Genomic DNA, 14,101 nt, shown 5'->3' with positions numbered 1-14,101 from the left:
GTGATTGTCTAATGCATGCACCCTTCAGTGCTACAGAAATAATAGTAGTAGTAGCTGATGTGGGACTGAACTGTTCAGAAGAGATGTTGGCAGCCGAGGAGTGGGATTCAGAAGACTTGAACTGCCTGTACTTTTCCAGCTGTTGTAATGCAAGATAAACAGTTCTACCATATATAAACCCTAGAGTGCACCAGTCTCTAACAAGCAGAACAGCTCATCGGGCTTTGTACCATCCTTAATACAGCCACACACACTCAGTCTAGTTACTTATATGAATCATTTATTTACTCTGGTTAAAAAATAACCTTTAGATTAACAAATTAGTGCCATAACATGTGCATTAATACCCCTTTACCTCTCTGGGATACTGATACAGAGTTCAGGCAGACATACAGCAGCACTACTGCCCTACACTGGTGATTCTTATACCTGCACTGGGGTAACCCCAGCCAGTCAGATATAAGGAAAACCTGCTGGGATTCTCCTAGTACAGGTTTGGGAATTGTTGCCCTACAGAGTCATTCACAAAAAAGCTGTGAGTTTTCATTTGTGGCAGCCAAATGCAAAATGTGTCCCACAGCATTTGGTGTCTTGTCATCAGCTTCATGAATCTTCACCCCAGCCAGTCCAAGTCATCATCATCGTCGTCATCACTGAAGATAGGAGCAGAAGGTCGACCTTTCATACTCTGAAGGCAACAAAAGAGAAGGCATTAGTATTTGATATTCAATTGCTTACAAATATTTGTGGGACCTTCATCCTCCTAAGAGCGGTCCCTTGCAAGTTTCCAATAAAGCTTGCAAACTTGTCCAATAAAGCTAAAGGCTCTAACAACTACAGTGTAAGTTGTAAGGATATAAAAATGCTAAAATAAGTCAGATCTAGCTGATTGGGAAAGCACATAGAGAATCTAACTGAGCTCTCCCCACAGTCATAGCAAACAGCACAATAACTGATGAATGTCCCCATGTAATGTCACCATCTCCTACTGGTGTCCTTATACTGAATCCACTTTTAGACAGAGGTACACTAATTTTAGACAAACTAGGAGTACACATTAGTTTATCATTTATAATCCATGTTTGTCCAAGGTAAAGAACAGATGTTCTTGGCTTTCTCTCACTTCTGGCTTTATTCACAGGCCTTCCTCTACCTTTAAATCTTTTTAGGGTGTGGGGTTTTTCTATACATGACATGTATTGTCAACAGTCCTTCAGCTATGTGTGGTTGTCACTGTTTGTACATATCAGTCTAATATCTGCATGAGAATCAATGCAATTGTGCTCTCCCCCTCTCAATTTTACTTTGATTCTTAAATATGAGAGATGGCCAGATGATCTCTTAAAGCAGCATTTCAAATGGTAGAGAACTGCATTCTGCCTCTCAGAACATTTTGGTAGCTAAAGTGCTGTATAACTTCCCAACAAACGTCTTAGTTTATGGCAAGGTAGAAAGTACTAGAGAACCTGTATTTTTAATGTGCAAGTCACATTCCAATTTCGTTTCCCCCCCAGTGACAGGTTGTAAACTGAAAAAACACCATGAACACCTTCTCTCACACCAAGCAGCATCATGGGGTAAAGACCTAGAACAATTGCTTTCGCCCACTACTTATGAGGAATTTAGGAAACGTCTAAAAACACACTTGTTCCTAAAGCATCTAGACAACTGATCCTCTCTTTTCTCTCCCCTCTATAGCGATTAACTTATCCTATTGATCACTCTCTCCTCAACAATGAATTTCCTGTCCTATTAATTCTCTTTTTTCCTCCCCTCAATCAATTTGTTACCTTTGCTTAATCTTCTGTAAATTGCATAGAACTTCACGGTATTGCGGTATATAAGCTGTTATTATTATTATATTGTAAAAAAACATAACAGAAGCAAGCATTGAGCCATACCACCTCCTCGTCCTCTTCTTCCTCCTCTAGTCTGGAAGGAGCGTCTAACTTCAGCAGTGTAGGTGGTGCCATTTTAAACAAGCCCTCACTATCATGTTCATCCTCAAATTCACTAAAGAAAAATATAAAAAGGGTCACATAAGAATGAAGTGTGTACCGGCATTATAGAGTAGAGACTGGCTGAATGATTTGTGATTCACTCTTGTGATCCAATAGGGTGCAAGCTATGACTCTCTTGTTAGCCTATTGATCTAATGTTGCTTAAAAATTAAAGGTCATATTCTAAGATTGCTTGATCAGAAATCAGTATTAGAGAATGACACGGGGACAAATTTATCCCTGCAGGAACTCAATTTCCCCATTCCGCCCCGTTGAGTTTTGTCCCTGTCCCATTCCTGTAAGCTCAGCCTTAACTGCACAAACCTCGAATACATGATTTTAAAGTGTTTGAGGCTTGTGCAGATGAGGACAGAGTTTGCAGGAATGGGGCAGGGACAGGAAAAGAACTTCCTGGGACGGTATGGGAAAATGAGTTCCTGTGGAGACGGGGAAAAATTTGTCCCCATGTCATTCTCTAATCAGTATATTCATGATAAAAATACCAATCTGCTGGATCAGCCAGCAGCCCTCTTTTACACAGTGACAGTAGTTAATAAGAAACTGGGGGGGTAGGGTTGTCAAGCAAATTTCAGGATTAGGTTTGAATAAGGGAGCTGAGTGTGAACCTAAAAGGCAAAAGTAGAGGAGTCTGCTAAGCATAGGACATGAGTATAAAGCATAGAAGCAGCTTTGGTTAGCTTGCAAACGGAAATGTGTGAGTAAGGACTAGTGTAGCCTTTCTTCTTCCTGCCTGAACATGAAACAATCATGGTCTGAACTGCAGATTTGAATGCAGAAGGAAAAGGGGGCAGATCTTGGACAGCTTATGTTAACCATAGCCTTTCCTGAGCATGCAGGACCCAGTGGCATAGTTCATGGTTCTCAGCCACTTAAATGATATTGCAATAGTATTTTTGCTCCAGAGATTACAGGATGGGCAGAATTTGGCATCTGTGAAAGGTAGACCTTAGGATAGGGCATCACCACTATTGGTGCTCCACTAGCTGTAAAGTTACTTTGTGTTAAGGGGCCTCCATGGAAAAGCAGAAGTTGGAATACTGGGAGGCTGTGCAGGAAGTGGCTCACCAGCTGACCCAGAAGGCTCACCAGCGCCGCTGACATAAGCTTGCCAGAGCAAGTTCAGGTGTAAGGGTATAGAGGACCGAGAACCTCCTTCAAGAGGAGGGTTAGAGCGCTTTCTTTTCACTTTGGGGTCATCAGAATCTTTATTAGGTACTGGCGCCACATTACTGGACCCCAGGAGGGTAAAATTGTCCCCCAACCATCCTAATAGTCATTTGGCAGCACTGGTCAGAGGCTGAACCAGAGGTTTTTGCCTCCCCAGCATGCACTGCATAACATGTGGCATAAAGGTGCTTTTCGGGCATAAACTTTGCATGAATTCATGTAAATGGAGCACAAGGACTCCATCCCTGATGGTTAGAATAAAAAAAATGAGGTTTTTTGAAGAAGTTTGATAACTTAAAATTCAAATCAGGAAAAATTCAAGATGGCCGCTGCTCGGGTTTCCTTCTGAAAAAAATGACTAACTCCAACGAGGACCAAAAACCCAGTGATTTTAGAATTTCTGGGATGGGGAAACAAGGCTACAATGAAATATAATCTTAAAACCAGAATTTGGTGCTCAAACTGTCCTGTGGGCTGTTAGCCCTACTCACAGGCCAGATGCTGAGAAGATGTGCTACAGCTTGCCACAGCTGCCTCTTCTGCTGACAGTCAGTCCAGAGCCAGACTGAGGCTCAACCCCGTGGACCTTCAAACGCTGCGAAGATGGGGGAGGAAAGTACAGCCGACTATGTGTGCATTCTGAAGAAACGCAATTGGTGCCCCTACAGCCTGCACTAGCACTCCTAATCAAGTCATGCAGTGAGTAAACAGCAAGGGAAACCCTCGAGCTCCACAGTTCAAGTAGGATGGCTCAGCAGGTCCTCACAGGATCCACCTGTCCAGCTGCAGACTGAAGTCTACTCCTCTCACACAGGGTAGGCAATCACTGGAACTGAACAGGAACACAAAATCCTGCAAAAAATATTAGAAAACCAAAAAAGACCAAGCAGGTCAAAGTTGGTCCTGCAGGCTCGCTTGCAGAAGAAATAACTGACTGGGGGAAGAAGAGCAGGGAGGAGGAGGTAAATAGTAATTAGTATCTCCTGCAATGGACTCGCAGGAGCAGATGCATGACCCTTGGTTCAGAATACCATCCCGATTGCACTGGAAACAGATGATATAGAGCAGGGACCTCAAAATCCCTCCTTGGCTGCAATCCAGTCAAGTTTTCAGGATTTCCCCAATGAATATGCATTAAAAGCAGTGCATGCACATAGATCTCATGCATATTTATTGGGGAAATCCTGAAAACCCGACTGGATTGTGGCCCTCAAGGAGGGACTTTGAGACCCCTGATATAGAGTAATAAAGGATTACAAATACTCAGACTACTGGTCTCCACTCCCATTTCACCACTACTATACAACATTTACACAACCACACTAACTTCAATAGACTTGGATTCTGGAGAATGGCTCTTCTAAGCCATCAATGTCCATCAATGTCGGGATCCTCGACAACATGGATTTACTAAGGGGAGATCATGCCAATCCAACCTGATCAGCTTCTTTGATTGGGTGACGGAGAAGCTGGATATTGGGGAGTCCCTGGACATCGTGTACCTGGACTTTAGCAAAGCATTCGATAGCGTACCACACCGCAGGTTGCTGGGCAAGATGAGTTCTATAGGATTAGGTGACACATTGACGCAATGGGTTGGGAACTGGCTTGGAGGTAGGCTTCAAAGGGTGGTGGTGAATGGCACCCCCTCCGAAATGACGGAGGTGATCAGTGGAGTGCCACAGGGCTCAGTCTTGGGCCCAATCCTATTCAACATCTTTATAAGGGACTTGGCAGAAGGGCTTCGAGGTAAAATAACATTATTCGCCGATGACGCCAAACTAAGTAATGTAGTGGGCAAATGCACAACAGACAAAGATTCAGTGCCCGACAACATGATGCACGACCTACTCCTGCTGGAGCGCTGGTCTAGGACATGGCAACTCAACTTCAATGCCAAAAAATGCAAAATTATGCACCTGGGCAGCCAAAATCCATGCAAGTCTTATACCCTTAATGGCGAGATCCTAGCAAAAACGGTAGCAGAACGAGACTTGGGGGTGATTGTCAGTGAGGACATGAAGTCTGCCAATCAAGTGGAGCAGGCTTCATCCAAGGCAAGACAAATAATGGGTTGCATACGAAGGGGTTTCGTCAGCCGTAAGAGGGAAGTCATTATGCCATTGTATAGATCCATGGTGAGGCCCCACCTGGAATACTGTGTGCAATTTTGGAGGCCACATTATCGCAAGGATGTGCTGAGACTGGAGTCGGTGCAGAGAATGGCCACCCGGATGGTCTCGGGACTCAAGGATCTTCCATATGAAGAACGGCTTGACAAATTACAGCTATACTCGCTCGAGGAGCGCAGAGAGAGGGGAGACATGATCGAGACGTTCAAGTATCTTACGGGCCGCATCGAGGCGGAGGAAGATATCTTCTTTTTCAAGGGTCCCACGACAACAAGAGGGCATCCGTTGAAAATCAGGGGCGGGAAACTACGAGGTGACACCAGGAAATTCTTTTTCACTGAAAGAGTGGTTGATCGCTGGAACAGTCTTCCACTACAGGTGATTGAGGCCAGCAGCGTGCCTGATTTTAAGGCCAAATGGGATAGACACGTGGGATCTATTCACAGAGAAAGGTAGGGGAGGGTCATTAGGGTGGGCAGACTAGATGGGCTGTGGCCCTTATCTGCCGTCTATTTCTATGTTTCTATGTTTCTATGTTTCTTTTAGTCCCTGCTGATCCGAACAGAGAAATCCCGAGCATCAAAGTAACTAGAGAGATAAGTAGCATACAAAACTGGGCAGCAAAATACAGTCTAAGTCAAAACACAGACCCTCCCCCCCCCAAAAAAAAAAAAAAAGGTTTGGACACCATATTCACCTAATCCCACCTGCTAATTTAACAAACAGTATCAGAGTCAACAAATACCACAAAAGTCCTGGAAGTCATCCTAGATATCTCACTGAGCCTAGATGACCATGTAAACAACCTAGTCAGAAAATCGTTTGCTACCCTATAGAAGTTACTGCTGCGAGAGGCAGGAAAAGCTCAGCGAGCAGCGCACGAGGCAGGAGAGGGCTGTGAGGCGCAAGGCAAGGCGAGCGGCAAATACTACAAACAGCATCGGGGTAGCAGCGTGAGTAGCTCCGCCCACCCCCACCGCATCAGCAGTAGGCGCCGGGCCCCTCCATAAAAGGAGGCGAGCCAACGGCGCGCAGCCGTTCGGCGTGCGGCGAAGGCGAGCGGCAAAGGCGAGAGCGCCTTTGCAAAGGGCCTTAAGAAGGGACTAAAACAAGGCTTTACCTAAACTTTTCACTCTCCTACTCGATCAAACACACTCTTCCTCTTTTCTTCTTTTCTTCTCACACCCATACACTTTTCTTACACTCTCAGTCAGATACTTAATCCTCCCTTGAACCTCTCAGACCCTTTATAAATTAAAAAAAATAATAATAATTTTCTTCCTCTTTTTCCTTATATACTCTCTGACATCTCAACCTTTCTCTTTACAGTGATATATCTCTCAAACTTGGAAATGGCAGGGAGGACACGGAATACCAAAGCTACTATCAAGACCAACGCTCCTGCATCCGGAGGGGCCCAGGGGATGGCCAAGGTCTGTACTCAGAAGGAGGAAGGTGACACGGAGCAAAAGGTAGAGGTCTCTGTGCAGACCGAGACCATCCCCCTCCCCCCTCCCAGGGTACACTACAGTCTATACACAGACAGAGGAGTTGGGAGAAGGAAACTTAGACGAGGATATCTTACAAGAACTGCTTAACCTCAGGGAGGAGGTTAAACGCCTGAGGAGCATCAGGGAAGACGAGACCTTCATCGACGATGCCATCCTGGAACTGTCACACATCGCAGAGAGAACCCACGACAGGTCCATTCTCGACACGCCCAAAACTACAGCCCTAAATACAACGATTGGAGTACAGGAGATGATCGGTGACGCCGGTCCTTGGCAACTGGTCACCTCCTCTACAGGCAAGCAAAAGAAACCCACCTCATTCTCACTTTGTTCTTCTTCTTTTTCTCGCCAACAGGATACTTCTACAACAATACCACATCTCACTCTTAGAAACAGATTCCAGATCTTACAAGAAGGAACCTCCGAGGAAATAGCAGAAGGGGCTCACGAAGACACCCAGCTCACAACTTCGAATCCAGGGCCTGCAGACCGACCCCCCCCCCGGAAGGAACGAAGAGTAATAGTCATTGGAGACTCCATGCTAAGGGGCACCGAGGGACCAATTTGCAGGCCTAATTTGCAGACAAGAGAGGTCTGCTGTCTCCCTGGAGCCAGGATCCGGGATATCACCACCAGTCTAGATAAACTCCTAAAACCTAACGATCATTTTCCTATGTTTCTCATCCATGTAGGTACGAACGACACTGCTAGGAATACCACAGAGAACATTCCAAGAGACTTCGGAGCGCTGGGAAAGAAATTGAAGCAGATAGGAGCGCAGGTGGTCTTCTCATCAATTCTCCCAGTAAGAAACAAAGGCAGAGCTAGAGAAGAGCGTATCCATCAGACTAACGAATGGCTCCGCGAATGGTGTGCAGAGATGAACTTTGGATTCTTAGACCACGGCGAGAAACTCCAGGGACTACTAGGACCAGACGGACTCCACCTAACCAGGAGAGGTAAGAACGTATTTGGACATTGACTGGCCCGCCTACTCCATAGGGCTTTAAACTAGGTAAGTTGGGGGAGGATACATACTTATATCCCAGAGCAGTAAAGAACCATCCTGGGGAGGCATGTCGCACTTCTGAATCTGAGGTAGGTACCAATGATATCCACAATAAGTCAGGAAATATTATCAATGATAATTTAGGAGACGCACAATCTCATAAGGGTATCTCTTCACAGATATGGAGGGCTATGTATGTTAATGCACACAGCTTGGGCAATAAAATTCTAGAATTAGAGACTGAAATAATAAACGCCGATCTAGATGTGATAGCGATATCCGAAACCTGGTTCACGGACTCGCATGGGTGGGATATGGTTATATCGGGATACAATTTACTTCATTGCGACAGAGAGGGTAAATTGGGAGGAGGTGTAGCACTGTACACCAAAGAATGCATCAAAACTACTAGAATCACAGATGTTAGATACACCGGGGAATCCCTCTGGGTGAATCTGGCCAGAGGGTATGAAAAATGCCTATACCTTGGTGTGATCTACAGACCTCCCAAACAACAGGAAGACAAAGACATGGAATTAATAGAGGACATAGAAAACATCACACTGCGTGGGGATACAGTAATACTAGGAGACTTCAACATGCCAGATGTAGATTGGAACACACTCTCCGCGACTACATGTAGCAGCAATAGAATTCTAACATCCATAAAGGGTGCACGTCTCAAGCAAATGGTATTGGAGCCCACCAGGGACCAGGCGATACTGGACCTAGTACTCACCAACGGAGATAGTGTCTCGGAGGTCTCAGTGGGTGATACACTGGCCTCCAGCGACCATAATATGATAAGGCTAAACCTCAGGAAAGGCTTCTCTAGGACAAGCACGGCAACGAGGGTTCTGAACTTTAGAGGCACAGACTTCAAAAGCATGGGAGTTTTTGTCCATCAAGAACTACATAAACATGCAAAAACTGAAAATGTAGAGGATATGTGGTCAACTCTGAAATCCATCCTACATGAAGCAACAACCCGCCACATAAAAACAATAAGTAAACGCAGGAGAAACAAAAGACCTCAATGGTTCACCAAGGAAATTTCAGACCTAGTTAAAAAGAAAAAAGAAGCATTTATCACCTACAAACATTCAGGAAACCAGGAGGCGAAAGAGGACTATCTAGAGAGATCTAAAGCTGTCAAAATAATAGTCAGAGAGGTCAAACTCCGAATGGAGGAAGAGCTAGCATGGAACATTAAGAAAGGGGATAAATCTTTTTTCAGCTATATTAGTGACAGGAAAAAAAACAAAGATGGGATTGAACGCCTGAAGCAATCAGACGGTAACTTTGCAGAATCAGATTCTGCCAAGGCAGAACTGCTAAACGATTACTTCTGCTCAGTCTTCACATGTGAAGCACCGGGAGATGGTCCACAGATTCAGACGGGAGATAACCAGAAAGACCCGTTTCAAGACTTCGAATTCACGCCCAGTAGCGTCTACAACGAACTATCGAGACTCAGAGTAAACAAAGCCATGGGGCCAGACAACCTACACCCCAGGGTGCTCAGGGAGTTAAGTGAAGTCCTGGAGGAACCACTATCTGCGCTTTTCAACCTTTCTTTACGCACAGGAAAAGTCCCCTTGGACTGGAAAACCGCCAACGTAATCCCACTCCACAAAAAAGGCTGCAAAACAGAGACAGCAAACTACAGGCCAGTGAGTCTCACGTCTATAGTGTGTAAGCTCATGGAAACTCTGATCAAACAAAATCTTGACATAATCCTGGATGAAGGAAACCTACGTGATCCCCACCAACACGGGTTCACCCAGGGAAGATCCTGCCAGTCCAATCTCATTAGCTTTTCTGACTGGGTTACTAGACAACTGGATGCCGGAGAATCACTGGACGTGGTATATTTGGACTTCAGCAAAGCATTTGATAGCGTCCCACACCGAAGGTTATTGAACAAGCTGAAATCGACAGGATTGGGGGACACTCTAACTACATGGGTTGGAGACTGGCTAAGTGTTAGACTACAGAGGGTGGTGGTGAACGGTACCCCATCAGAAGCGTCGGACGTGCTCAGTGGAGTGCTGCAGGGCTCGGTCTTGGGCCCGATTCTATTCAACTTATTCATAAGTGATATGGCGCATGGACTTAGAGGAAAGGTATCACCGTTTGCCGACGACGCCAAAATTTGCAACATAGTTGGCAAAAGCTTGTTACCTGACAATATGACACAGGACCTACTGCTGCTGGAACGATGGTCAACGACTTGGCAGCTGGGCTTCAATGCTAAAAAATGCAAGGTAATGCACCTGGGCAAGAGAAATCCACACAGAACTTATGCACTAAATGGTGAGACCTTAGCTGTGACCACGGCAGAGTGTGATCTAGGGGTGATCATCAGTGACGACTTGAAAGCTGCCAATCAGGTAGAGAAGGCTTCCTCCAAGGCAAGACAAATGATGGGTTGTATCCGTAGAGGTTTTGTCAGCAGGAGACCTGAAGTCATCATGCCGTTATACAGATCCATGGTGCGGCCTCACTTGGAGTACTGTGTCCAATTCTGGAGACCACACTACCGTAAGGACATACTGAGGATCGAGTCGGTTCAGCGAATGGCCACCAGGATGGTCTTGGGACTCAAGGATCTGACAAACGAAGAAAGACTAAAAGAATTGCGGCTGTACTCACTTGAAGAACGAAGAGAGAGGGGAGACATGATTGAAACGTTCAAGTACATCACGGGTCGCATCGAGTCGGAAGATGATATCTTCTGTCTCGTGGGACCCTCGACCACCAGAGGGCACCTGCTGAAAATCAGGGGAGGGAAGTTTCATAGTGACTCCAGAAAGTACTTCTTCACCGAAAGAGTGGTGGATCATTGGAACAGGCTCCCACTGCAGGTGATTGAGGCAAGCAGTGTGACGGATTTTAAGAGAAAATGGGATGCTCATGTGGGATCTTTAGGGGAGTAAATTCAGGGGGGCGGGCACTTGGAATGGGCAGACTCGATGGGCTATGGCCCTTTTCTGCCACCATTTTCTATGTTTCTATTTCTTCCACCAACATTACAGGATATCCTGTCTTCACTAGATTACTGTAATGCATACTCTCTGGAATCACAATGAAAGCAATGAAAAGAATTCAACTGATACAAAACACAGCAGCAAGACTTACATTGTCTCGTAAGCCTTCTTGAAAACAGACTAAAGCCTACTCAGGGCAAGGACACCTTAAACTGCAACAAAATACCATAGAAACCTAACATGAAAGATAGCTATCCTTATAAACATTAGTAATAATGTAACTGAATTTCACCTCTGTCAGATATATATTTAAATTTTTATATGTCTGGCAGCTATGGATTAAGTCTATATGTATTAAGACCATGCTTCTAGTACTTTTGTAACCCGCCTAGAACTCCAGTAAGTGAGGATTTGGTGGGATATACAGTAAGTCTGAACATAACACAACAAAATGCTTCAGGAGTTTTGGAGGAGAAATTAAAGGGAAAATAACCTCTTCAGATGGAACGTGAGTTTTTTTGCTCCCTATGATGTGTTTGCATTATTCCATAGTCCCAGTGTATTATTTTGTACCTTGCAAATGGCCTGGGGATTCAACGGTCATTGATCTATTGCCTTTGCGGGGTAATCCAGCCTTTCCTCTGGGTGGGGGAGTCCCGGGAGTACTTATTATGGGAAGAGAGAGGAGTTTCTTGACTAGAACATCTTTTGGGGGCAAATTTGCTGGCTAAGGTGGGGGAGATCTGGGGAGCACAGTTCGCGTGTCATCAAGCGGAGCATTATTTGGGATCCCTCGACAGAGCACAATTGCACAAGCATTTGGGGGCCAGGCTGCGGGAGTTGTTTGCTCGGGAGGAGGGGGGTGTCCCTCTCGGTGTCTAGCATTCATGCTAGTTTGCAAGAATTACAACTAGTTAAGGATTACCATCTCATCCGGGGTAAATGGGAGGAGGACTTGCAGATTAATTTGGGACAATGGAATGTAGCCCATATACTGAGGGCTACCCCTGGGGTAACCCCATGTGCTTGGTTGTGAGAAACATATTATAGAGTGACCTTATGCGCTTATTATACTCGTACACAGTTGTATTACAGTGGAGGTCTGCCAACACCGCTGTGTCATAAATGTGGGACGGGGTGTCACACATTGGGGTATGCCTTTTGGTCCTGCCACATTATCCAGCGCTTCTGAAGGTGCATCATTTCTTATATGTCAGGGTTAATTGGTAGAGTCTTGCATAGTACTCCGGCCCACTTTGTATTGAATTTGCCAGAGGCTTTTGGCCATTTGCCTAGGGGACATCGGGCTCTCTGTAGGACGATGATCTTACTGGCCAGGAAATGTATTCTTCAGTGCTGGACGGTCCCTAACCCTCCGGCGTTTTGGCATTGGCGGAACCAGTTGCATCAGTTAGCCACCTGGGAGGCGCGAAATGCCGGAAGGGCTAGGAACCAAAAGATGCTGTTCTTGAATATCTGGGAGCCATATCTGCAGTCCTTGCATCCAAAGGGACGCAGTGAGGTTTTAAGATGGGTGTCCTAATCTGGGTGCTCAGTTTGTAGGGCTGAGAGAGCAATGGTAAGCAATGGTGGGGCGGGGTGGAGAGTAACACTGGGGGGGGAGGGATGGGGGGACTTGGGGAGGGGAGGTGGGGGGTATTGAAAGGTTCTGGCACTTAGTCACGGGTATGTTCTGTGGGGTTAGGTGGGGGGGGGGTTGGCATCTTCAGAGCTCATCAGAGTCCAAGGCCTCGGAGTGCCTTTCCTCACCTCTGGCCTCGCTTGCCCTGAGTAGATTAGGGGGGTTGTTTTGTTGCTATTATTCTTCTACACATGCTTGTTACATTGTATATGATGCATCATTGTTTATACTGTGCACCATTTGTGTGCCTTTGCATTGCTTTTGCTGTTGTTTGCATCAATAAAAAATTGTTTGAACCTAAAGGGAAAATAAGTATTACTGCTTTTACTTCATAGAGGCAAAAGCTATTAAAATAGATCTCCAGTTATAAGAACAGGAGAAAGTTATTTCCAAATAGAAATATAGCTTTGTAAATAGTGACAATGTTAAGTTATGTTAAATGTATGTTGAAAAAATTCAATAAAAATGAGATAGAATTAGAGAAGGGGCTAAGGATGCAGAAGGAAGAAGGGACAACAAGTGGAACTGCCTCTTCTGGATGGACCCAAGGGAAATGTTTTGAGAGCCAAGGTATGGAAACCCCCCCCAAACATTTTTATATAAGCCCCCTCTTTTGCCAGATGAGCACCAGGTGAGTTATGTTAAGTAACTTTTGTATGGGCCAGGACAAGCTTGAGCTGGAAGGTCAATGCTGGGTTGGGCTCCTTCTAAATGGATAAATGTTCTCTGACTTGGAATTAGAGATGTACAAATGGAGAATGGAGCCCTCTCCCCAAATCCTTGGGCAATATGATATGGAGAATCAGAGCTCCTTATTGTTTATTGAAAGCTTTTATACAGCTACTAATGGCTGGGAAGCCAATTCAGAGTGGTTTACCTGAGATTCTGTAATGATGTTGCAATATATGAGCTTCTGTAAAGGAGTTACAATACATGAGCTTCTATGCTGGTGGTACAAAACTGAGTTTGAGTGTTTCTGTGATGGTTTACCATACAAGAGTAGAAGAGTGTTACAGTACAGATTTAGAGTTTCTTAGGTTCTGAAGGTTCAATGTTTCTATGCTGTGAGGACAGACTTTTATTACATGCATAGTCTTGTCATATTGCTTAGGGTAGTGCTTGAAACTTGCCAGCATGAAGACACAGAAAGATGAGCTATTGTCTAAAACAGATTCTGGAGGTTGAATTATCTTCTTTCATGTAGTTCTCGGAAATACTAAGAGAATCCCTGAACATAGCAGATAGTTAGATGTGTGTTTGAGTGATAGCATGAATACTAAAGACAAGGAATAGGAACTAAGTGGAACCTGAGCATGTTTGGAAAGACTTCTCATTCTTTCAGAATCCTGAAAGAAATGGCCCATGTTGACATCACCAGATGATGACCTTTTCTTATATGGCAAATTCAGCCTGTTTATAGAAAATTAATACTTAGGCCCTGATTCTGCAAAGTGCGTCCCGATTTTAGACAGCTGTAGGCGTCCTACAGCTGTCTAATCAGCCAATCGGGATGCACGTTTAAAAAAAAAAATGCTCCCCGAGCAGGCCGCCTATATTGAAGGCACCTCCGCCTAAGCTCGCCTAAGAGCCCTAGGCGAACCAAGGCAGCCCTACACGTCTCCCTAGTAG

General features: G+C 45.1%; 1 protein-coding gene across 4 annotated transcripts in view; it reads right to left on the bottom strand.

The window, feature by feature from the left end:
• Positions 1-263: 263 nt before the first annotated feature.
• The window catches only part of FKBP15 (FKBP prolyl isomerase 15), a 337,919-nt gene continuing 324,081 nt past the window's right edge, over positions 264-14,101 (bottom strand). For 2 of the 4 annotated variants that reach the window (XM_033960334.1, XM_033960336.1), the window contains 2 exons: positions 1,902-2,013; positions 264-688 (listed from right to left, as the gene is read on the bottom strand). In XM_033960334.1, coding sequence (XP_033816225.1) covers positions 614-688; positions 1,902-2,013 — 187 coding nt within the window. In that variant the 3' untranslated portion in view covers positions 264-613. The remainder of the gene's footprint in view (positions 689-1,901; positions 2,014-14,101) is intronic. The other 2 variants (XM_033960335.1, XM_033960337.1) reach the window with 2 other exon arrangements.

Source organism: Geotrypetes seraphini, chromosome 10 (genome assembly GCF_902459505.1).
Source record: "Geotrypetes seraphini chromosome 10, aGeoSer1.1, whole genome shotgun sequence".
Taxonomy (NCBI): Eukaryota; Metazoa; Chordata; class Amphibia; order Gymnophiona; family Dermophiidae; genus Geotrypetes; species Geotrypetes seraphini.
Note: the sequence above shows the minus strand (reverse complement) of the source record. Positions and strands in the feature narration are given on the sequence as shown.